The sequence below is a fragment of the Stegodyphus dumicola genome, chromosome 7, assembly GCF_044657685.1.
Source record: "Stegodyphus dumicola isolate Sdum_Otavi_A_Nest chromosome 7, ASM4465768v1".
NCBI classification, from domain to species: Eukaryota; Metazoa; Arthropoda; class Arachnida; order Araneae; family Eresidae; genus Stegodyphus; species Stegodyphus dumicola.
Genome location: NC_140774.1, coordinates 126,566,750 through 126,590,726, shown reverse-complemented (window position 1 = coordinate 126,590,726; position 23,977 = coordinate 126,566,750). Strand labels below are relative to the sequence as shown.

General features: G+C 32.2%; 1 protein-coding gene across 1 annotated transcript in view; it reads right to left on the bottom strand.

Annotated features, from left to right (window-relative positions):
* Nucleotides 1-1,504: 1,504 nt before the first annotated feature.
* Nucleotides 1,505-23,977, bottom strand: part of LOC118193781 (uncharacterized) — a 106,214-nt gene continuing 83,741 nt past the window's right edge. The window contains exons 2-3 of the mRNA XM_035364921.2: nt 4,225-4,410; nt 1,505-2,420 (exon numbers count right to left, since the gene is read on the bottom strand). Coding sequence (XP_035220812.2) covers nt 1,784-2,420; nt 4,225-4,244 — 657 coding nt within the window. The 5' untranslated portion in view covers nt 4,245-4,410 and the 3' untranslated portion in view covers nt 1,505-1,783. The remainder of the gene's footprint in view (nt 2,421-4,224; nt 4,411-23,977) is intronic.

The following is a 23,977-nucleotide window of genomic DNA, read 5'->3' as shown; positions in this document are numbered from 1 at the left end:
TACCTTAGAACCGCAGATACCGTCATTGCATAGGTGTCCAAATACTTATTGGTAGTCAGTGTACAATAATATAATTAATAAAAATAATGTGTAATTAATATGTACAAAAATAATATGTAATTAATATGTACGCCATAAATATAATCAATAAATGTAGAATTAATATTTTTAGAATAATTGCTCCTAAATATTGGTTCAACAACGTATACTTTGTGGTCCATGAATGCAGATCATATTCTAAATGGATGGATTTTGAACACCACTGAATTAATTCTTTTTGGAAAATTAAATTTTCAAAATAATTTCTTTGTATCAGGAATATCAAAGTAATCTAAGCATGAAACATGAAACGTATTCCAGAAGTTTCAAATATTCAGATATTCTATAAGGTATATTCATGTAATTCATTTGAATTATCCGTCCTCTCAAATATGCTTGTTTCATTTGACTTGACAACTGAAAGTGAAAAGCAACTATGACTAAAAAAGGAAGTATCAAAATAACAATATCGGCATACTTTCAGACTAAACCAAAATGTTTTAATATTCTTGCGATCTTTTAGCTTTTCCAGTGTTCTTAAAAAATTACATTCTTTTTGTTCTGTAAAATCAATCATTTGTTACTAATAAATTTAAATAAAAATAATGCTATATTTCTATGCACTTCTCTCACTTTCTTTGGTAACATAAACTCGTGAGTTCTAGAAAGACTACAGAGGAATATTCCTCTTATCTTAAACTGCAGACAGGCAAAGTCAGAAGAATAGTGTAAATAGCCCTTTTATTTGAACACAAAGACGTAACAATGTCCCAGCTTGGGCTTACACAAGCCAACATTACTGGCTTAACTTAAACAAGTAACGTTGAATTAGAATGAAATGTAGTTAGATTAGCCTAACAGCTCACAGGATAAATTAACGAGCAGGAATGCTCTGGTTTCTAGAAAAGTGGCTAGAAGCACTAAACGTCACAGAATCAAATCGTCAAACAATCTTTTTAAACTATTGAATAATATATTGTAGTCATTAGGTTTTATTTGAAGCAGAGGATATGAAAAATTTGCAGTGCCCTCGCGGGGTCTCGAACCATGGCCCTCTCGAATATGCATCGAGTATACTTCCATTTACACCACGAAGCCATGGCGAAAGATGGGAGAAAATATCTTACGAACTCCCCCTTTTAAAGGGCGACTGGGGATTAGGAAACCCAATCGTTAAATCCTGGTGATACCGAATTATCGTCCACCACCTTTTAGTTCGGGCGTCACTGCAGCGTCATTTTGAGTTTTTTTAAACAGGACACGTGAAAATTTGCAGTGCCCTTGCTGAGACTCAAACCTTGGACCTCTCGAATACGAGTTCAGTATGCTTACAACTACACCACGTAAGCATGTGGAAAGGAGAGAAAAAAGCCGTATAATACTTACTCCGTTCTGTGAGGATACGTTATATATGTTGAGAATACATACATTATATGAAATGGCGGTATCAAAAAACAATATTAAATGTTATACTTCTTGCATTTTAATGCTACAATATTAAAAAATAACAAAAACAACAAGCTAGTATTTACATTACATTCTGTTAAAATTATTGAAGTTACATTTAATATTTGATTCTAACACTTGATAACGTCTTATTAACCGAAGCAAAAACATTTCAAAATTAGAGAAAAATACGAAAAATATGTACAAATCTTCTCGCATTTCACCTCTAAGACAAGCATAGTAAAATTTTGCACACTGCAGACAAGTACCAAGTTAATGTTCACAAATCAAAAGCATGCTAGTCGAATTTCACTCTCTTCTTATATTTCCTAGACTGCATGTATGCGCTTGGATGGTGAGGTTTATAATCGGTAAAATAACAAGAAGCGCCCTCAAATGGAGGCAGAATACAATCTTGCTCCGGACGGTAATATGTTGGGATGGGTTTCTTCGGGCAATAATCTTCGTGAGACAATGACTGTGCAGAAAATTTCTTTTCGTTGACGTATTCACCTGGTTTATAGTAGAAGTCTTCTTTTCGTTTGTTTCTGGGAAACTTGGCTTTGCATGCAGTTTCCTCTCGTAAAGTATATCTTCTATAATCTGTTTCTGTCATCGTCTTGAATGTGAATCTCTCGTTCTCCAAACGGGGTGGTAATGGCTGATGACGCTGCCCCGCTTTCAAATGGGCTGCTTCCTTTAATTGTCTAATAAGCGTCTTGTTGCAGAACTCCTTCTTATAGACCGAGTGGCTGTAGGTATCTGAAACGGGTTCTTTGTACCTTGGAAGTTGGAATGCGATACAACCTGGACTTGTCTCCTTCTTGTGATGCAGAAGGCGTTTGTTAGAACCTCGCCTGCAAGGACAGTTGTCGCAATTGCAGATCGCCATTTTAGAATCACTGGTCTTGTTGACCGAAGCCGTTGTTCCGGATCTGGGGAAAAAACATGATATTTAAATTCCAAAATTGAGGAGAAATGTACTATAATAAATTATATGTAACTAATCTACGAAGGTGTTAATAACACAGCTTTCTTTCAAACTCAAGGCAAAACTAATACTTCTCAATAAAGATTTAATGCTATCCTCATTTTGTAAACGGCGCCAAGATTATTGATAAATTGCAACCATCTCAAATGGTTGGCAGTCTTAAAGATGATCATTTATAGTTTTATCGTGACGAGAAAAGCTCGGAGTAAACCACGCATTATATATATATATATATATATATATATATGTTATGTACTGTATACATTATACACTAGACATCGTATTTTCATAAGTATAGTATTGATCATTGCTTCTGTAAAAACACACAAAAAATACTATATATAAACAAAATCCTTGCCGCCTTCATACTTATGTATGAATCTGCTGTTAATATACTCCCGACAGATCGTCGTTAGGGACCTCACGGGAGATGCTGGCATCCCCAGATAGTGGAAGACCGTGGTATAAATATCTGCTTACGCCTGCTACACAACAAGTATCTCCGTTTTCCATCACTTATCACCTGTTCAATTTTTTAGAACAAATGATAAACATTCACTAGGTAATAAAATAATAAACTTTTACTAGAGTACAGGCACAAAATAATAAATTTTACTAGGTCACAGGCACAAAATAATAAATTTTACTAGACTACAGGAAGAAAATAATAAATTTTACTAGGCTACAGGAACAAAAGAACCGCCGAAAAAAGTGAGACTTTCTATTTTTGACAAAACGGGTTTATTTTAAATTTAAAAATAGCATAACATTAATATTTAAAAAATAATATTAAAAAATAATATAAATAAAATTAATATTAAAATTTAAAACGTTTTCTGTAGTAGGAAGTACATGCCTATGAAAAACAGTCGCGAAAACAAATGCCATGTAGGACTATGGTGTATACTACTCTACATATTTTCTAAAAGCTGTTACATTAATTTAAATGAATACTATGTACAATGTATGAATTACCTCATAAAGCTTAAAATATATGCAGGTTATAATTATTAATAAAACGTTTATTTTTTGGTTACCTTGTGGGTAGCTGATAGTCTTAGCAACTGATTTTACGCCTAAAAATACATTAACAAATCAGATGATGTTTATTCAGTTCTCTCTCTACATATAATGAATATTTATCTTACAACATGCAGAATAACTACATTAAGTTAAATGTGGTATGTATTATACCTTGCTTTAATGAACTAGATGTCTTTCCATTGTAAAGCGTTAGCTGAGAAAATATTTTGCTCACCCCCCCCCCCGAAATTTTTATGTTAGAAACTGCGCAATTGATTTTGTCGACTTTGGGATTAAGCGCGATAGCTGCTTCAATAGCGAAATACTAAACTTCTTTCATTTTAATTCTGTAATTTTTGTTGAAGTAAAATGAAATAAACGAAGAATAAAATTAATTCATTTAACTGATAACAACCAAGTATTTTGCCTGAGAAGAAAGACAAGCCCAAATATACTGCAAATACTATGATCCAGTCATTCCAGACATTTGTCATACTTCTATACAGTACGTTAATTGAGTTTGTGTAGAAAGACATTTTGTAATATTCAGAGCAGTAATGATTTTTTCTCAAAATATGGCTTTTTCTTGTACACTTTTATAATGTCATTCACTTATTTGTATCATTCTCAAAACAGTAAAGAGCATGCAAAGCATTTCTCAGTATATTCATTTATGTATTTTTACACACGTCTGTGAAATTTTATAAAAGGAAAAATAAACTTACTGGCATAAAACTCCAGGCATCGTAAATCAGAATTTCGCAGCAAAATTTGATCACAGACTTGCTTTATCTTTTTCAAGTCTTCGACACTGCTATCTTTACACGTATGATCAATCCTAAAATTCTGGTTCAGGCAGAAGTAGGCCCAGTATTTATACGCGGAATAATAATGCCACAGTTTGGCTAGCACTGGAAAGGAAACTTATCAAGTGTTATTAAAATGCGCTTTTCCTAAATATCAACCAAAATATTCCATTTTAATTAAACAAATATGATAATACACAACGAATTAAAAATCTATGAAATAGATAACGAATTAAAAATATATGCTAATCTACAGCGAATTAAAATGCTTAAAACTTAAATTAAACAAAACATCATCAAACAAACAGTATCTTGGAACGAACGTGATAAACTATAGCGTGATTTTGGTCAAAAAACATTTAAATGTTGCCATTCAGTACTATCTTATTACAATTATCGCAACAAAGACACTTAGATTATTAATCAAAGTTAGTGGAAAATCTGTAAAAGGATTTCTTAATTACTTTTACATTTGTTTTAAGAAACTTCTTTTTGGCAAACGTTTCGATAATACTATATATGTCTTACGGAAAAAAAAATTTAATACGACTTTTTACATCCTTGTTCGAAGTAAAGGAAATATTGTAATCGAAAAAAAAAAATCCTGCATCATATTTCAACGAAAATACTCATTTTGACCGCTCTCGAATCCATATGAACGATTTTTTGGGGTCACATCCGTACGTATGGGCAGTACAAAGGACTTATTTTTCGAAAATGGATTGTAAATGGATTTAAAATAGTTTCAGAAGGGAATTTTTTGGTGTGACATCTGTACGTATGTACTTACATACATATTTCGCATAACTCGAAAACTAAGAGCCTCAGAACGTTGAAATTTTGTATATGGAACTGCTGTAAAATCTAGTTGTCTAGTTGCGAGCCTCTTTTTTTTTTAATGCAATGCGCTGCACAAAACGTATACGGTACACACAAACGTGTGTGTGTGATTGAATATATTGTTCTTATAAACTTGGTTAAAGGTTTCATGAATTTAGTTTATCTGCATGCAATAGTTGTAGAATTATATGCTTGCAATTGTTGTAGAATTATCAACAACTTAAAAGTGTAAGTATATTAAATTTAAAAGTGCAAATGTCTGAATTTAAGTTCGAGATATGTCGAGTCATTAGGCTATTTTGAAGCAGGAGTGCATGCAAAATGAGCAATGCCTCGCTAGGATTCGAACCTGGACCTTTCGAATACACGTGGAGTATGCTACCGGTACATTACGAAGGCATGCTGGAAGGAGGGAGGAAATACCTTACATACTTTCCCTTTTGAAAGGCGAATGAGAATTAGAGGACTCACTCGCCAAATTCTGGTGAGAACGAATTATCATCCACCACCTTATTCAGTTCAGACGCCACTGTAAGAATCATTAGATTATTTTGAAACAGGAATGCATGAAAAATGAGCAATGCCCTCCCCGGGATTCGAACCTGGACCTCCGAATACGCGTCGATTTATACCACGAAGGCATGTTGGAAGGAGGAAGAAAATACCTTATAGATATATATTGTTACGGATTTTGTTTTTAGTTAACTATTTTTGGTAGAATTGTAATTAAAATTGTTTTATTTCCCCGTGTAATTCAGCGCGTGACGAGTTTTAAGAGAAAGCTACGCCGAAAAATTAAAAAAAAAAAAAAAAAAGGAAACAGAAACACCCGCATTTAATAAATAGATATCTCACGATTTATATTTACATTGAAATAATGCAAGTGTGTGTTAGCTGCAACTGTAATTCTACTCTTTTGCTTTTCAGAAACCTCGAGAAATTATGAGAAGTTTCTCGTGACTGTTAAAAAACTTACAAAAGCCGGAGAAAAAATCTCAGTTCAGTTGTTTTAGTAAGTTGTTGTTGTTTATTGAGCTGCTGTAATTCTGAGATCGGATTAGTTTTCTCTGCTCTTTGAATTGTGTTTTATTTCACGTTTTAGCAGTTCAAAATATAACCACTGTGTGATAGTGTACGAATATCTGTGAGGAAAGATTTCAGCATTTCGTTTTTACTTCTTGTGATAAGAATAAATTTTATTAACTTTTCATCGGATTTGTGTATTCAATTTATTATGAACCCGTACGCACGCAACAATCTAAATCGCTCGCTGTCTATCCTCAGTCATTGAAACTCTTAGTTTAATTCCACGTTCCCTTAACTCATAAAAAATAAGATTAATCTTATTTATTAAAAGGTGATTAAATTTTATTTTATTTTTATTTTATAAATATATATTATGTCAATTAAAATATGCAACTCAACGATTAAGAATGTTATTTTTATTTATTTATCTATTTAGTCTTATTATAAGTTAATCGGAGTTGCCTGTCAGTCTTACGCATGCCATGCTTGAAATGCTGTTTCCTGTGTTATAACAGTTTGTGAATTACATTAAAACTACCGCGTGGTTGACAGTGGTTCACCTGTTTGCAGTGTCACTGCTTTAGTTATTTATTTTATCTTTCTATCGTGACAGAAAATTCTGTAATGACGATTTTAAGCCTACACAGCCAGAAGAACAGTAACATAAATCTGGTATTTTCATTTAGATATAGTTAGTGCCTCCTGAATTTTTCCCTTTTCAAATTTCATAAAACAGATTAATTTACATGATTAATGAAACAAAGAAAGATGGGAACTATAACTTCTGAGTTCTATTTACAAGCATAAAATAAACATCCGGTGAAATTCATTCATCTTGCCATTTGTTACAAATTATCTCCTGAATTCATTAATCTTCATAAATAACGAAAAGAATATTTTCAGTTCAGATTATAAAAAAAACCATCGTTCTTTATTAGTAAGGGAAACATTTATTGAAATACATTAAAGTTTGTGTTCAATTATTTTTTAAATGCCTATTTTGATTCAAACTTTATTAGTCCAAACGGAGTTAGCCCAGAAGGGCTATTAATTTCGTTTTGGCATTTTGCGTTGATTCACTATAAACGGCGAATCATGTTTTAAATTGCTGCAGCCAAATATTAGAGCCCTATGTTGTATTTAAAGAAATGAACTAATGAAAAATCTGCATAAATGTATGTATTGCTACGAATTTCTTATTTAGTTAGATATTTTTACTAGAATTCTAATTAAAACTGTCTTATTTTCCTGTGCAGTGCAGCACGAGGCATATTTTAAGAGAAACCTTCGCCGAAAAATTAAAAATACAGGAGCACGTGCATTTAACATTTAATAAATAGATATCTCGTTGTTTATATTTAATTTGAATAAATGTAATTGACTTTGCTAGCTGTAACCGAAATTCTACTCTTTTTGTTTTCCAGAAATTGCTAGAATTACCTCGCGCGAGCGATTTAAGAAAAGTTATGAAAAGCCAGAAGGAGAACATCTCAGCTTAGTTGTTCGTTAGCTGCTGTTAATTATTATTGATCGAATTAGCTTTCTCTGTACGCTGTGGATTGCGTTCTAATTAACGTTTTAGTAGTTTAAAGTATAGCTACTGCTTATATCGCGTGATATTGTACGAATATCTCGAGGCTAAAATTCGGCGTTCTGTTATATTTCTTTAGTGCTACTGCGGTAGACGGTTGCACGAATTTTGGCGATTTTTTTGGCGAGCAATATGACTTACGATAAATCCATTGCTAAACAACCTATTTATGGTAACCGATACTTCGTTGTCATTTTATTTTAAAATAATGCGTTTTATTATATATAAATTCCGTGTTTTAAATATTATTTATGGCTTCTAAATATTAAAAACCAAATTAATTTTGCATTTTTATTTGAAATAACATTTTTATTTTTTATGACATTTTATGGAATTTTATGTTGTGGATGATGTAATGAAGGACGTCACATTATTTTAAAAGTAATTGGTTTTAATATCTATAAATTTAATCTAATGTTTTAAACATTATTTATGGCTGTTAAATATTAAAATACAATTTAATTTTGCATTTTTTAAAATGATTTTATTATGAATAATTATGTAGGCTAAAATTCCATAAGCGGAGTAAGTTGGCGCCAAACTATTTTGGCCTTCAAAATTTGGCGAATTTTTTAGGCGCACTAAATGAAAGCACTAAAATGTGATTTTTAAACGTAAACAGAATAGGAACTTTTAAGTTTTGCAGTAGTGAAACGCCGTTATTTTATGTAAACAGAATAGTTTACTATGAGGTGATAAAATACTAAATGAGTAAAACAAAGTCCAACAGCTTCGCAAGTAAAAGCATAGTCCTATATATATGTAATTCATCATAAAATAGTAGAATGAACAATTCTTGTAAATAATAATTGAGTAAATAAATGTATACAATTATCAGATCAGAGCACTGCGAAGTCAGTTTTAAACGTAAACAGAATAGCAAATCATGCGTATTCAGCATCATAAATTAACAATAAAAACATTCATAAATTATAAACTTCATGTCATATGAAATCCAACATTCTCCCACCACCAACAGCCTAACCTTCTGCAAATATTTATATAAATATAATATTAAACATATATATAACAATAATATTAAACAGTAAAACTTTTAAAAACAAACACACTATTTCAAAATTAAATATAAAAAAAATCTGGCTACACTAAATTCGAAAGGAATTTTGTTTATAGATTACCTTCAAACTGGCAAAACAATTAATTCGGATTATTATCGTAACCTTTTGAATCAATTAGACGAAAATATTCGTGAAAGAAGACCTGGATTACCGAAGAAGAAAATAATTTTCCACCAAGATAACGCACCTGCGCACACAGCTCAAAAAAACATTGCTAAAATAACTGAATTGAAGTACGAATTGTTGCAACATCCAGTCTATTCGCCAGATTTAGCTTCCTCCGACTTCTGGCTCTTCCCACACCTCAAACAATATTTCCGTAGAAACGATTTTCTTCAAACGAAGAGGTAATAGCTGCTGTGGAGGGATATTTTGCAGAGCTGCAAAAAAACCACTACAGTCAAGGGATCCATAAATTAGAAGACCGTTAACCAGAGAACAGGGGCTCCATTACCTAGTTGACATGATGTCTGCCTTACACGGATTAAAGCCCATGCCTCCAGAAGCTATTTATTATGACTAAGCAGAATAAGTTTACAGTGGCATACAAGGCCTTCAAGAACACAAGAACATAAGTAACATAGTCATAAAAGACCCTAAAGAAAGCATGTTACAAGTAGTACCTATAGCATTCAAACAATAAACCGAGTATACTTTCATAATTTGTACTGAAAATAAGAAATACTTTCAAAACTGAGTCCAAATAATTTAAATAAAAACTATAAAACAAAATATAATACATCCATTACTGCATTATACACAATTAATATCAATTAGATTCACAAATTCAAGAAGAACCATTCAATTTAGAAAAAAAAATGCATAAAGATAAACTAAGACAATAATAAACTGCCAAATAAAATTTTTTCATAAGAATTCAGAATTAAGAACCAATAACTTTGATATCTGAACAATATTATCATAAAATACACTGAACCTGAGATATTATTACAATGCAAAACATAAATTTGGTTTAAAAACAAAACCACTCCAAGTAATATAAAAACTCTACATCAGGTTTGCTGGCAACGCGATAGAAATACAGTACAAGAATAATGCCAACATAAATATATGAAAAATTCCGATTCCAAAAACCGCATACATTCAAAAATAAGTCAAAAAAATTATTATAAAATACTGCTTAAATGCACATTTTACAGTAGAGAACTCAAGTAAAACCAATAAAATTCACAAAAACAGGTCAACTATTCAATTCAGAAAAGTGCAAAAAGGTATACAAAATAATTATTCTAGATTAGGTTTGCTGGCATCGCTAAGACAAATGCAATACCAGAAAAATGCCGACACAAAATTTTACAGAATTTCAAAATCAAAAACAAAATGCATTCAAGATTAAAGTAAAGAAAATTAATATAAAATAACTATCATGAATGAAAATTTTTATAATAGAATGCACAATTAATGCCTATCAAATTCACCAAAGTGAATCAATTCAATTACAAAAGAACGCATTAAAATATGCAAAATAATAAAATTGTCACAAAAATTTTCTGTTAAATTTAATTAACAATTACAAAACTAATAGGCTACAAGTAACCGTTACAATTTATAAGAGCATGAAATTAGAAGACCGTTGGAATAAGTGTATTGAAGTTGAGGGAAACTACGTTGAAAAATAAAGTCATTTTTACAAATAAAAATTGGTTTCTTCATTTCCGTTCCGCGAACTTATTGAACAACCTGGTATAGTTCTGTTAAAAATGGAGTGGCCACATTTAGTACTTTGAAGACATTTATCTAAAAACTGTCAAGCTGGCTGTTTTCAAAAGGAACTAGAGCGTTTAGTGATTATCTTAAACAATGTTAATTTCTCTAACTTTTTAAACTGTTACTATACTTATTTTGGTATTTTTACTCTCTTCAATGTATAAGACCTGAGTTTCAGCTCTGTACTAAATCATAGGTAGAATCTGACTTGTTTACAAATCGTTTTGACTTCCGCATTCCTGTTTTTGAATATAACATATTAGAGCTCCTGCTTTCTTCAGTTGACAACACGGTTTAGATTTTAAAAGGCTTAGTAGTATTACAGATTATGCTAGAGAAAACAAGAATTATTAAGTTTCTTTTCTACTTATGTTATCGAACTATAATGTGTTATTGAAGTTGAATAAAATTTAAGTATTTGACATTTTCATTATGAAAGTTATTTTTAAATTTTATAACTAAGACAACAGTCGAATATTTCACATTAAAAGAAACAAAAATTTTCAAGAAGTGTCATTTTACGACTTCAATAAAAGAATTTTAAATTAATTTCTTTTGATAGAAATATAGTTTCGATATTGTATTTCACTAAAAAGCCATAGAACACGAATATTAAATAAATATTCCAATTCCTTCTATTTACTCTTTTCTTCTTTCCGGTTATTATGCGTTTTACACATGCACTGCAAAAAATTAACTTCCATCATTTATATTATTCAAAAAACTTCTCAAAATAAAACATTTTAATACAATTTTTCTTAAACATTTAAGGTTCAGTAAATTTTAATGTCCTGTTTTAAACGTTAACTTTTATTACTGGTGTTTAAATTTTAATAACTCCCTCTTCGAACCATAACTAAGATAAAGCAAAGTATCGTTAACTTATAGAGAAATTAGGTTATTTCGAAGCAGGAGATGTGAAAAATGAGCAATGCCCTCGCCTGGACTCGATCCACGGACCTCTCGATTACGCGTCGATCGTGCTGACCATTAAACCACGAAAGCATGCGAAGAAGGGAGAAATACCTTATATACTACCCCTTTTAAAGGGCGATTGGGGTTCTAGGAAACTCAATCGCCAAATCCTGGTGGTGAAGAATCATCATTCATCCTGGTGCTGAAGAATCATCATTCATCCTGGTGGTGAAGAATCATCATTCACCACCTTTTAGTTCAGGCGCCACTCTAGAGCCTTTTTTTTTTTTTTTAAAGCAGGATATATGAAAAATGTGCAATTCCCTCGCCGGCAATCGAACCACGGACCTCTCGAATACGCGTCGAGCGTGCTGACCACTACACCAGGAAGGCATGCTCAGAAAGCTCGAGAAATACTTTATAAACTTAGCGCAAGGAAAAAAAACTACAAGTGTTTAATTTTCTGACATTTTCATTCACTTTCTGTTTAAACGAATAGATTAAAAAAAAAAGTACGAAGAACATATTTTCCGGCTAAACTTTGACATTTTTTCAGCTGGTAATGAGCTTATATGTTAGAAGGATTGTTTGTATAAAAACATTTTTCAAGCATGTCCGTAAAAAAATGCTAAGAGAACTGAAAGAGAATTCTAAGACACAATGTTTTTCTAAAATTTTGCTATGACCTTCTGTTTTCTAAATCAGCGCGAATAACACTTCAAAATGCATAAGTAAATAAAGTTTCATAAGGTTTTGAAAAAACTTTTATTATCTAATTGTATTAAACCCTCCACTACAGCCCACCGGCGGACGAGCGGTAAAGTCGCTGAACACTGGTAGTTCGGTCTGAGGTTCGAATCCCGCGAACGGGCTGGCTGCATGGTGGTTTTCACCATGTGTAACGTGTATACGAGGAGCTTCCCTTAGAAAGTCCTCCACGAAGGCATCCATTCCCTTAGACAGATAGCCCTCGAGGCATTACCGTAATTAAATAACCTAACCTAACCTAACCCTCCCCTACAAACAGAAAAGTTTTTATAGATTTCCTTTTTAAAAAAAAGAAAAAAAGAAATTTATCACTCGGTGAAATTCTGAACTGGCTGCAACATGTTTACGTTTACATTCCACCAGGAAAGGCAAAATAACACCTACACTTCACCAATGATGTATTTTCATTAATATCATATATATAGATTTTTTTTAATAATACTGGTTACAGTTTATAATTTTTTATTATTTCACAAAGGAATGTATTCTTTTTCTAATGAAAAAAATATTAGAATGAAAAAATGCATTGATAGCTTTATTTTATTATACTCTAGCTTGCGACGTATTTTTTAATTTTCAATTTCAGTTTTCACTTTTTAGCATTTAATGTTTATTCCTCAATAAATATGAATAGCATTCATACTTTAGATCCTCCTTACTAAATCTTTTAAATAAATTACAATTTAAAGTTATAAGCAGGAACGAATGAAAAAATTTCTCATAAGCGCAAAAGTCAAATAAAATGGGATATTAAAAGATATTTAATATTACAAATCGCAGCCAGTAAAATAAGAAATTATATGGATTTGTGAAAGCAAACAAGATAACTGCGATGATGTTGCAATAAATAAATAATAAATTTATCTTCACTTTAAATGTAAAACTGGATTCCAAATTTTACCCAGTCACAAGGAATTTCCTAAAATATTCCACAAATAAATCAATTTCATTGCTTTGTAAGCAGAAGAGCAATTTTTATTTTTTTAATATTTTGAAGCGAATTTTATTTTTTAATTTAAAGTAGTTTCTATTTTTTAAATATTTATTAAATGTAATGTACTGCACAATACCAAAAACTCATTGTTAGTTTTGTTTTGCTTTTGTTGCATAACGCTTTGCTTTGGAGTTTTACTAAAAAAGAGTGAAATATATTATTGAGAAGCTAAAGTCATTCCAAAATATAAAAAGAATGTTTAAAAATTTCTTCATTAAATTGAATTTAACGTGATGTCGCAATGGAAAATACTATACACGGAGTATGCATTAAGATTATGGACGATTACGGACTGGAATTAAAAAATGACAGCCTACCTCATAGATACTTGCGAGTTCTTACAATAAATCGCTTACTGCTTACTCCCTAAGATCTTCAAGATCAGAGGTTGTTAACACAAGAGCAAGATAAGAGTTGCTGGGGAGTTCATTGTGAATTCTGTACGAAGGAAATGGTATAATTACATATTTTTTTTTTCATGACGTTTCCTTCTGTATAGCACATACCTGCCAGTTTCCTTAAAAAGGTGATCTATGGGTGCAAAAATACAAAAAGAAAAATATTTTTCTGTGCAAAACTCATGTCTTTTGTTATATTCGTAACCGAAAAGACTGGATGAGGAAAAAATCAAAAACATTTAAAGCGGATCATTTTCTGCATCTTTATGTAGCAAAACAGTTAGAAATGACAACAAGCTGAAAGAATAGTAATTGAAAGTGGAAAATTGAAATTCTCGATTTACATTGATAGATTAGATCTACTGCTTGATTCTCTTATACAGAGTGGTTATAATTAAAGTTCTACTTTTAAATAGTCATAAAAGAAAACTACTGGACCAAATAGTAATTCAGAAATCAAACAACAAAAATCAGCGTTATATTTTCAAATTTTATCAAATTGTCATCAAATTTGGTAATCATGTAAAGGAAGGTCATGAGAATTTATTTCCGGTGAAAAAAAATGTTCAAAAACTCATCACCAGGGGGAAATGGCGCTATATGCAATATTTTAAACGAAATAAGGATCGGAATCTAACTTAACCTTTTGTTACACAGGTTTAACATGTTGCATACCCTTAACATTGACCTAACTAAAACTACCATTTAAAAATGTGATAAAAGAACGGAGAAATCCATCCGTGAAAACCACAAATTAGAGATTAGAAAATGTGAGATCGCAAATCGCTCGCAAAGGTGTGCGCATTCCAGAAGTCGTTTTCTTACAAATCGTTCATATTATCCACCCAGTTCCATTGCACTCTCCTAAAGTCACCGTTTGGTGTGATATGACAGCTAGTTTCATTAATTGGACCATTTTTCTTTGAAGAGCAGTCGACAGCTGAACCTGTTACATGCACTGTGACTGCAGGTCGCTTAGCGTCAATGTTAAGAAGTTTCGTGATACCTGAACTGCAGCAACGTGGCATTTTAGTCATACAGATTTTTATGTAGGACGGGGCTCCACAGCCCATTAGTACATGTGTCACACAGTTATTTAGGCAACATTTCAAGAATGAATGGGTTATAAACCGACACTTCCCCATTTCCTTAGTCACCCCGGTAACCAGACCTCAACCCCTGTGACTTTTTATGGTGATAATCTAAACAATTTAGCCAAATTGAAACATATGATACACTGAACATGTCCGTAACATTCCTCCTGATGTGCTAAGAGCTGTTGTTGAGAATGCAGTAATACGATTTAACTTGCTTTTGGAAAATGATGGACACCTCACTGAACATGTTTCAGGAATGATTAAACACATTTTAAACCGATGTTTTATTTCGTTTAACAATATTGCATACAGCGCCATTTTGCCGTCGGTGATGAGTTTTTAAACCTTTTTCTCCGGAAAATAAATTCCCAAGAACTCCTTTACACGATCATCAAGCTTGATAACATTTGGTCCAGTATTTTCATTTTATGACTATTTCAAAGTGGAACTTTAATTATAACTACTCACACATTCAGCGGTTAATACGTAAAACGCAATTTTTTCGAACTGTTATAGTATACAGAGTAATTCAATTATAAAATGTTCTCTCTGGGAAAATGGCAAAACGTCCTGTATTTTTTCAGGTCACTCAACACTCTTATCAAAAAAATATGTTTGTCTCATTAGCATCAGAAGACTTCTGTTCGAAAGAAATAACTTGGAACTCCCTCAAGCAACATACAAATTAAAATTTGGCAGACATCTTGGAAACTTTAGGCCTGGGGTTAGTTTTGTTACCATAATGAAGCAAATTATTTTATGTAAAGAAATCAGAAGAGGAGATGAAAAGTTAAAAACTACGATTTACATTATTTGGCTGAGAAAGTTGGGATGCATCCCAACTGGAGCTGGATGCATCAAGAGATATGCACCCAGCAGCAGAACTTTTACAGTGCTAAAAAATAACACCAAGAATTCCATAGACAAACACAAAAATGATAAAGCTATCTGTGCAAACACTGTTGAGGGCAAAGGTGCCAGTACGGAAGCAACACCTGTTAAAACAAAAACCTCCCAAAATCTCTAAATGATAAACAGCAAAATGCTTCGATAAAAGAAATTTCCAAAATACCAGTAGGAATTTTTATTAATTTAAAAATTTAATCATAAAAATAAACAGCGTCTCTTTTCATGTCTTGAACTCTATTAGGAAGAATTTAATGGTGAATATTAAATTGTCTTATTTCAAACATATCAATTATTTTCTGTGCAAATGCTATCAAATAACAGCAAACCAGTTAATTTTCTCAGTTTGTATTTCAGTATAATATTGACTTATTTCTGATAGTTTCTGACAGTTTGTGAGAATTCAAAATTTGCAAATTTGCGAATAATGATGGAATATTATAGCTACATATAATGATAACAAATCCCATCAATAATGTAACTGCTGCAATTATTTGGATTTGGAATCTTAAACTTTTGTATATAATTTCGACGGCTGCGACAACCGAGTAAATGAACCCAACAAAGCTCATATAAAGGTTCTAAAGAAAAAATTAATTCGTCTGATCTCAGCTGAGCAGGAAACCATTATAGAATTAAATGAAAAGATCCTTCTTTTCTACTTTAATTTCCTTCTGTGCCAATCCAACAATTCGCTTCAACATTACTAGAGAATTCCAGGAAAGTTTTACATTTATTGATATTTATTTATTCTGTATTATCATTTTGGAAATAAATATAGTTGCTGAAAAAAGTGTTCAAATTACACTCACGTCATGAAGTTGGTGTATCTAAGGGCGCTTGAAGCAAAGTAATACATGAGTTGAATCCGTAGACAAGATAGTAGGTGCAAGAAAGGGTATGCCCAACTGTAACATGGTCCGCTGAGATATTCTGATTGGCTGTGTAAATTCAGGCAAGGCAGAAACTTTACCATTAAAGCATCAAAATAATATTCAAAGACCGAGAATAAAAACTAGTTAAAACTAGTTAAATAGTACGTAGTAGTAACTAAGAAAATATAACAAGTGCAGGTTACAGAAAAAGAGCACAGTCGTCGTGAATGTCGAAAAATGTTAAAGTCACGTGATGTGAGTAATCCTGCATAAGATGACCCAAATAAGTGCTGCAATATTAGCTATGGCAGTCCATAAAAATTATAGAAGAGCATACACATTAAATATGATTAGAAAATGCAGTAAGTCCTTAGGAACCCCACACATCATCATCTATAAAAATGATATCACAGCGCATAGCCGCAAGAAATGCGTAAACATACTGCTCAAGAATACGATTTCTGTACCTCACTAGAATCACGATACTGTGATGAAAGTTATCGAGATCAGAATGCGCGCCGACATAATCCGTACCTAAATCGTCATACCGCCTCTGTATTCGTTAGTTTCACAGATATTATTTGCGTAATTGCAAGTTCCAAGCATTTTTCAGGCCTGTAAAGACTGCAAATTAGTCTGCGTAAAAGAAAGTCTGGGTGAAGATGTCAAAAAGGCGCAAATCAGTAGTGGTCTTTCATACACCCTACGTGTATGTCGCCTGACTGCAACCAGTTTGAGGATATGCAGCTGCTCTTGCCGATGCTAGTAGGAAAGATGATGTATAATAACTGTGCCTATGCACAGAAGAGGTTATCCTGAGGGTTTGCTCCTGAGCTCAAAAGCAGTTCACTTATTGGTCATCGGGATACAGTTGTTTCCTACTGATATTGGCTACAGAGGCAGCAAATGACGGAACGCATGACGTTTAATGCTCGAGCTTCTTTTAATCGTCCCTCGTCCCTTCGAAACTTCCTTTATCTTCCATCATCTGATGTATTCGAATGATATGGTCTATTTGTTCTTCAAAACTTACCTGAGTTAGTTATCCTTCCGCAATGCAGAATGCGAACAGGCTATCCACGATACAGGTTGTTTTCATACTTAACATGCTCCCTTGTTAAAAAATTCTCGCATACAACATTTTTTCTATGAACAGTTTCCGAGCGTTTATGCTTGCTTTTTATGCAAAATTTATGGCTATGTTTTATAGTTGTTATTTTCGAAGTACTTTTTTCGAAGATCTGGAAATTAAAAAAAATTGAAGTTATTATTATATAGGTATAGAAGTTCTAAAGTTTCTGAGTCTTTTATACTTAACAGTTTACGGAACTACGGTTTCATCCGCTTAAGCATTTGCGCATTAACATTATTATATGTATGTGGGGCATGAAATGCTATTAATTGAAAGGGTAACTGCTAAAGATGAGATTTTTATCTGCGTCGCAGTTACTTGGCGTGGCTTTAGTGCGTAGGTACAAAGACGACATTCACAGGGCCGAATTCAACATAATTTTATTGCTGGATAAAGCGCTTCCAGAGACACAATATTGTTTCACATATGTTTATTATGGGTGCGATATGACCTCACAATTTGTACAGCTTACAATTCGTTCTAGACAAAGGGCGATAACAGGGCAAGAAACTATACGTAGCTAGCAGAAGCAAGGCGAAGCAAGGAAAAAAGGATGTGCAATAGTAGCAGTGATATTTATAGTAAAATGTTTCGTTAATCCGATTAGACAAGAGTTGTCGCACTGAAGCATGATTACATAAACACGAAACGAAATTATTTTTCGATGAAGCACTTTGGATCCTAGGAAGGAAACATAGCCAAATTAAAATGAGGAATTTAAGGGATAAGTTAAAATTAGTAATTTTGAGTTCCATATCTTTTATCTGGGTGTGTGTTTATATATGTACGATAAAAAATATATAACTGAAAATCATAGCTTTAATAAGAAATAGCACCTTAATTTTTCATTTTCATTTGGGTCCCTTTTCTGTCCTAAAATTTGTAACTATTTATAACATACCAATCTAAACTGCGTCATTTGAAAATTATTCAGCATTTTACGATCTTACATAATGCTTCAAAGTAGACATATGTTATCTAATCACCGAATAACATTTCTATAAGGAATCGAAACTTTTTGACTCAGTTTCCCACACTTCTTCTGAATATATCACTTTTTTTTTTTTTTTTTTTTTTTTTTTTTTTTTTTGCAACTTGCTGCTAGCTACCTTGTGTCTTCAAAATAATTTTTGACATGTCTGTCGGTACCGATGTAAAACTTCTTCAGAATAAGGCGCTGCTGTGCCTATTTTATTTGTGGAATTAATGAAAAATGTGTGCCCCCATAAATACAAAAGGAACTAATTGAATTCGGTCACATCAACCGGTGTTTAATATGTACATATTTAAAAGCCCTTTAGTGAAATACCTGCAGCAAAAAACTGAGATGTGAAGGACATTCTATTACAGACCATCAACTAATGGAAAGAAATCCTAAATCATAACGTTTGAAAGAACGCTCAGCAAATAAATAAATGAGTAAATAAAAATAAAAATACAAAGGAAATTCGATTATAAATTAACAAAGAGTAAAAATAAATGTTCAAATGTTTTCTTAATCTAGGATAACTCTATTATCTGCGATAATGATACGAAGCACAATAAAGGCTTAAATACAAAGGAATATGCTAATGGAAAATAAATGGGGGTATCAAGAAATTAAAAACTGTGATAATAAGAAACTTTGAAACCGAAAAACTCAAAAGCAAATGGGGATTATGTTTCGCAATGAATTTTAATGACAAACAACACAAACAATAAGCTAAAAAAATGTTGTTTTTGGAAGTACAATATGCTGAAACAATAAAAATTAAGAAAAATGTATGCAAAGCATCTATGTTATCTAGAAATTAAAAATAATAATTACAAATTAATGTAAAAGTAGACCCAAACAGTCCGAGTAATTTGCGATTGTTTTATTTATAAACAAAACGAGAAAAATTATTATCTCTATATGTAACCAATATCAAATAACTATAAGGATTGAAATTCTACATAAAATTCTCAATGAATTTTGAACAACTTAGATTTAAACTGCGAAAGTCTTCTTTAACATTAGCAATTTTTTACAGCTAGTATTCTGGGAAATGCTTGGTTATCTCAGAAGTTATTAGTAGATAAAGAAACAGTCTACAAATACTAAAAACTGTATTTAAATTAACTACGGACTGAATGCACAAAATACATTTAGATTTCTACCTATTTTGTTTTGTGATTTGCTGCAACAAAACACATACATATCTGTTATAAGAATTTCGCATATAGTGCTTCACATGACTCTGTTCACAAAGAAAGTAGCATAAATCATGTATATATTAAATTAATTTTGCTACTGTTATAATTTCGCAGACGCTTCATGTAGCTGTATTGTATTAAGCTCTACGAATATATTCTTAAAACGTCGCATAACTTTAATCATCTCAGTGCAAACAATTTGTTATACTAGTAATTAGGGCATTACAATGGAACGTGAACTTTCGTGTTTCTTGACCATTTTTCATCGCATTTACTACAAAGTATTCAGCCTCAAATCATTATAGGTTACCCACAGAGACCACCCATTTTTCGTACTGGAATTGTTTGTAAGAGGCAGAGAAAATCACAGCATGTCAACAAAACGTTAAATTGCTTGGTATGACCGTAGATTATTTTAATATAAGTACGGCTTTCACAGTTATAAGCTTCATCATATTACGGAATGCTTGTTGTGGTGTTCGAAATAATTTTGTAAAATTCAGTTACTAGTCATATTGATGCGATAAAAACTAAATTTTAACACTTTCTTAAGGGGAAAGAGATATTGAAGTATGAAGCATAACTGCAGACGTAACAGATCTAATAAGAAGCAATCGTAGTAGATTTAAATAATGAAAGAGCTATTATTAAATTAAGTTTGCAACTCAGCGGCTTTCAAGCGCGTAGTCACGGTGTAGTGTTCAGAAAATGGTAAATGGTAAATGGCAAGCTTAAGAAAAAGTTGGAAAGAAAAATATTTTTAGAATAACAGTAACTGACAAAACATATAAGGATAAACTACGTTTTAAAAGATTTTATACAGACCAGACAGTAATAAATAAGTATCAACGATGTGATAGGAGATCTGTGAATATTTGACCTTCTGGTTTCTGACTTTTACATGATTGGTAATTCTTTCTTCTTATAACGTGAAAAAGAAAATGTGAATGCGTTTTAGCAATAAAGTTTTTCATTATAATATTGTTGCGAAATGCGGTAAGAGAGCTTCCCTGCAAAGCGGGTTTAGGGTTGCCAGAAAATGACAAGGAAAGGCAGGATTCCCAGATTTGGCGAATCTCCTATTTGGCGCGGAATCTCCTATTTGAAGACAAAACTGGCGATATGCCATAGACGAAGCGAGAACATTCTAGAATGAATTCTCACCGGTTTTCCGCAGAATGTTCTCGAAGGCAGGTCAAAAGCTATATAAATTCCCTGTCTATGCTCGGAGTAGTAACTAGTTTATCGGCAGTGTATCTTGAATTTATCGTGAGGAGTATCTGGAGTACGTTGAGTTCAGTAGTAGTGTCTGGAGCTCCGAGAGTGATTGACAGAGTAGGGAGCTGAACTTTAGTGCTTTGCGTGAAGCCGTCTTCACTTATAGCCTGAAGGCTGTATTACTGATTATTTCAACGTGTTTATCGTAGTTTTTTGACGACTGTAACGCGTCTTTGGAACTGTCCTGTGTAATACTGGCTAATTAAATTGTCTTTTGATTCTTCGTCAAGTGTTGTCGTCAATCACTCCAAATTCACGAACCCGTAGAGCGCAACAATACCAACTCACATATAGTAACTATTTCATCACCATTCATTAGATTTCTATTCGAGAGTTAATCCAAAGGTAAGTGATGATTCCGCTTCGTTATTAATACATACAAATTTATTTAAATATAATAAAATGTTTACAAACATTATTATTAGGCATACGCCTTCATTATTATTAAGCTTAACACCTTCGTACTTCCATGAAACTAAAATGAAATTTATGGAATAACATCAAATCAAGACGCTCGGAGCGCAACCTAACGGCGGGAGGTATCAGTTAACATCCTGCATCTCATGAACTGCAAGTTCATCAGTTATATCTAACTAATTAATATCATACAATACTTACTTATCAATAACAATAATGATTAGTTATCAGTACTACAATTAATATCAAAACAACATAATGAATATACTGCATTAATACTATAATAATAATAGATAACAAAACAATAATAACTAATAATAAGAAGAAGAATATATAAAATTCTGAATGAAAGGTTAAAAGTTCAAATTGTGTTATTTTACCAGCTTACAGTCTATTCTGAAAGTTCCAATGGATACAAAAGTTGTATTAGTCTTTTCACTGTACCAGATTTACGTTTTACGCTGCACGATCGGATCTTACCGTCGCGTCCAGTATATATTTCCACAATTTTGCCTAGGTTCCACATATTTCTAGGCAACTTGTTGTCTCCGATCAAGACTATACCATTCACCTTAAAGTCTCCTTTGACCTTTGTTGGTGTTATACAGTTTGGAGATTTTAAGATTAGCAAATATTCTCTTTCCCATCATTTCAAATAATTGATCTAGCAGATTTTGTCGATAGTTGTATCGTTTTATCATATTATTTCTATCTGCATTAACATTTCCATCATATTTTACCGGTGGTAAAGAAATCAAATTCTCTACAAGAAAATGCGCAGGACTTAATGAAGATAACTCCTGTGAATTATTATACACATAGGTAAACGATCTTGAATTTATCACAGCTTCTATTTCTGTTAAAACAGTTCTCAATTCTTTGGTTGAAGGAGATGACTTCTCAATTGTTTTCTTGAGGCTTGTTTTCACTGTTCCCACTACACGGTCATAAACGCCGCCCCACCATGTCCCCTTTTCAACGATAAATTTCACTGAATTCCAGTTTTCCCGAAAAATTCTCTACCTTCATGGTGGTTAATTTTCTTCCATATTTTCTTCAGTTATATATTTGCTCTTTTGAAAATTTCCACATTATCGGAGTAGACAGTAGAAAGTATTCCGCGTCATGAAATGAATCTTCGAAATGCAGGTAAGAAAGTTTCTGTACTTAAATTAATAAATTGTGTTTTGATTCTTCGTCAAGTGTTGTCCTCAGTCACTCCAAATTCTCGAACACGTAGAACGCAGCAATACCAACACACATATTTTTAGTACTTTTAGTGTAATGTTAGTTATAATTTCAGAATCTATAAACGCTTAGATTTATTAAAATAATAATTTTGAATTTTAGTCATGATTGTCAATTTTTTTCTAAGAAAGTTATGTTTACATACAGCTGAAGCTACAGTATACAGTAAGAAATTTATTTAAAACCCTGAAAAGGAATCAAATTTTACTTGAATTTATTTTCTTACTTTATTTTTAATATTGCTTATTTAATTATGGTAGATCATTTAAATGTTATCTACCAACTGAAAATTCATGAAGAAATAAGAAAAACTGGTTTAAGTATTTTACTTACAGTTTTCTGAAAAATTAATAAAAAATGAATGTGGATATGGAATAAAATTACCAGTATTATATCAGTTAAAATCTTAGTTTTGAACAGCACACTGCCTTTCAGATAAATTTAAAGATTATATATTAAGGAAATTTTATAAGACTAAATGCAAAAAATGACAAAGATTAAATTATATTAAGGAAAGGTACTAAGAACAGCAGATAAAAAAAACATTAAAATTTCAGAAGGTGCCACGGTGTTGCGCCGAAATAGAAGGAAACTTCAGTTCTGATCTGATCTCCATAAAATAGCAGTTTTACCCATCTTTGATATGTGCTGCAATTAGTAAAATAACTGAAAGTAGAAAATAATCCTTTCCTGACTGTAATATGTTGGGGATGGATTTCTTGAGGGTAGACGACAATGATCTTCGTTAGACATTGAGACTCACCCTGCCTACAAAAGTCTATCAATTTTATCCTAGGAGACTTGGATTTGCATGCAGTTGCCATTCAAATTGTTTATCTTTTATAAGTTGTTTCAGCCGATATACTAAACGCTAATCTCTAGCTTAAGGTATCTGCAATAATCTGCTTGTCAGATGGCGTTGCGTTGCTTTTGGGTGAGCGGCTTGCTAGACAGTCTTGTCTTGAACTCGGGTGAGTGGCGTTTTAGAAGCTGGCTACAAAGGCAGTTTTGCAGCTGCAGATAAACATTTTAAAATCTTTTGTATTGTTAACCGAAGGCGCTACTCCTTACCTGAAAAAGTAAAATATAATATATACATCTCAAAATCCAGAAATTTTTAAGAAATTACTGTAGATTAAATCCAGTGAGACACTGATTCTACATCACTCCATTCATACCTCCAAGAGTGATAACGATTTAATATA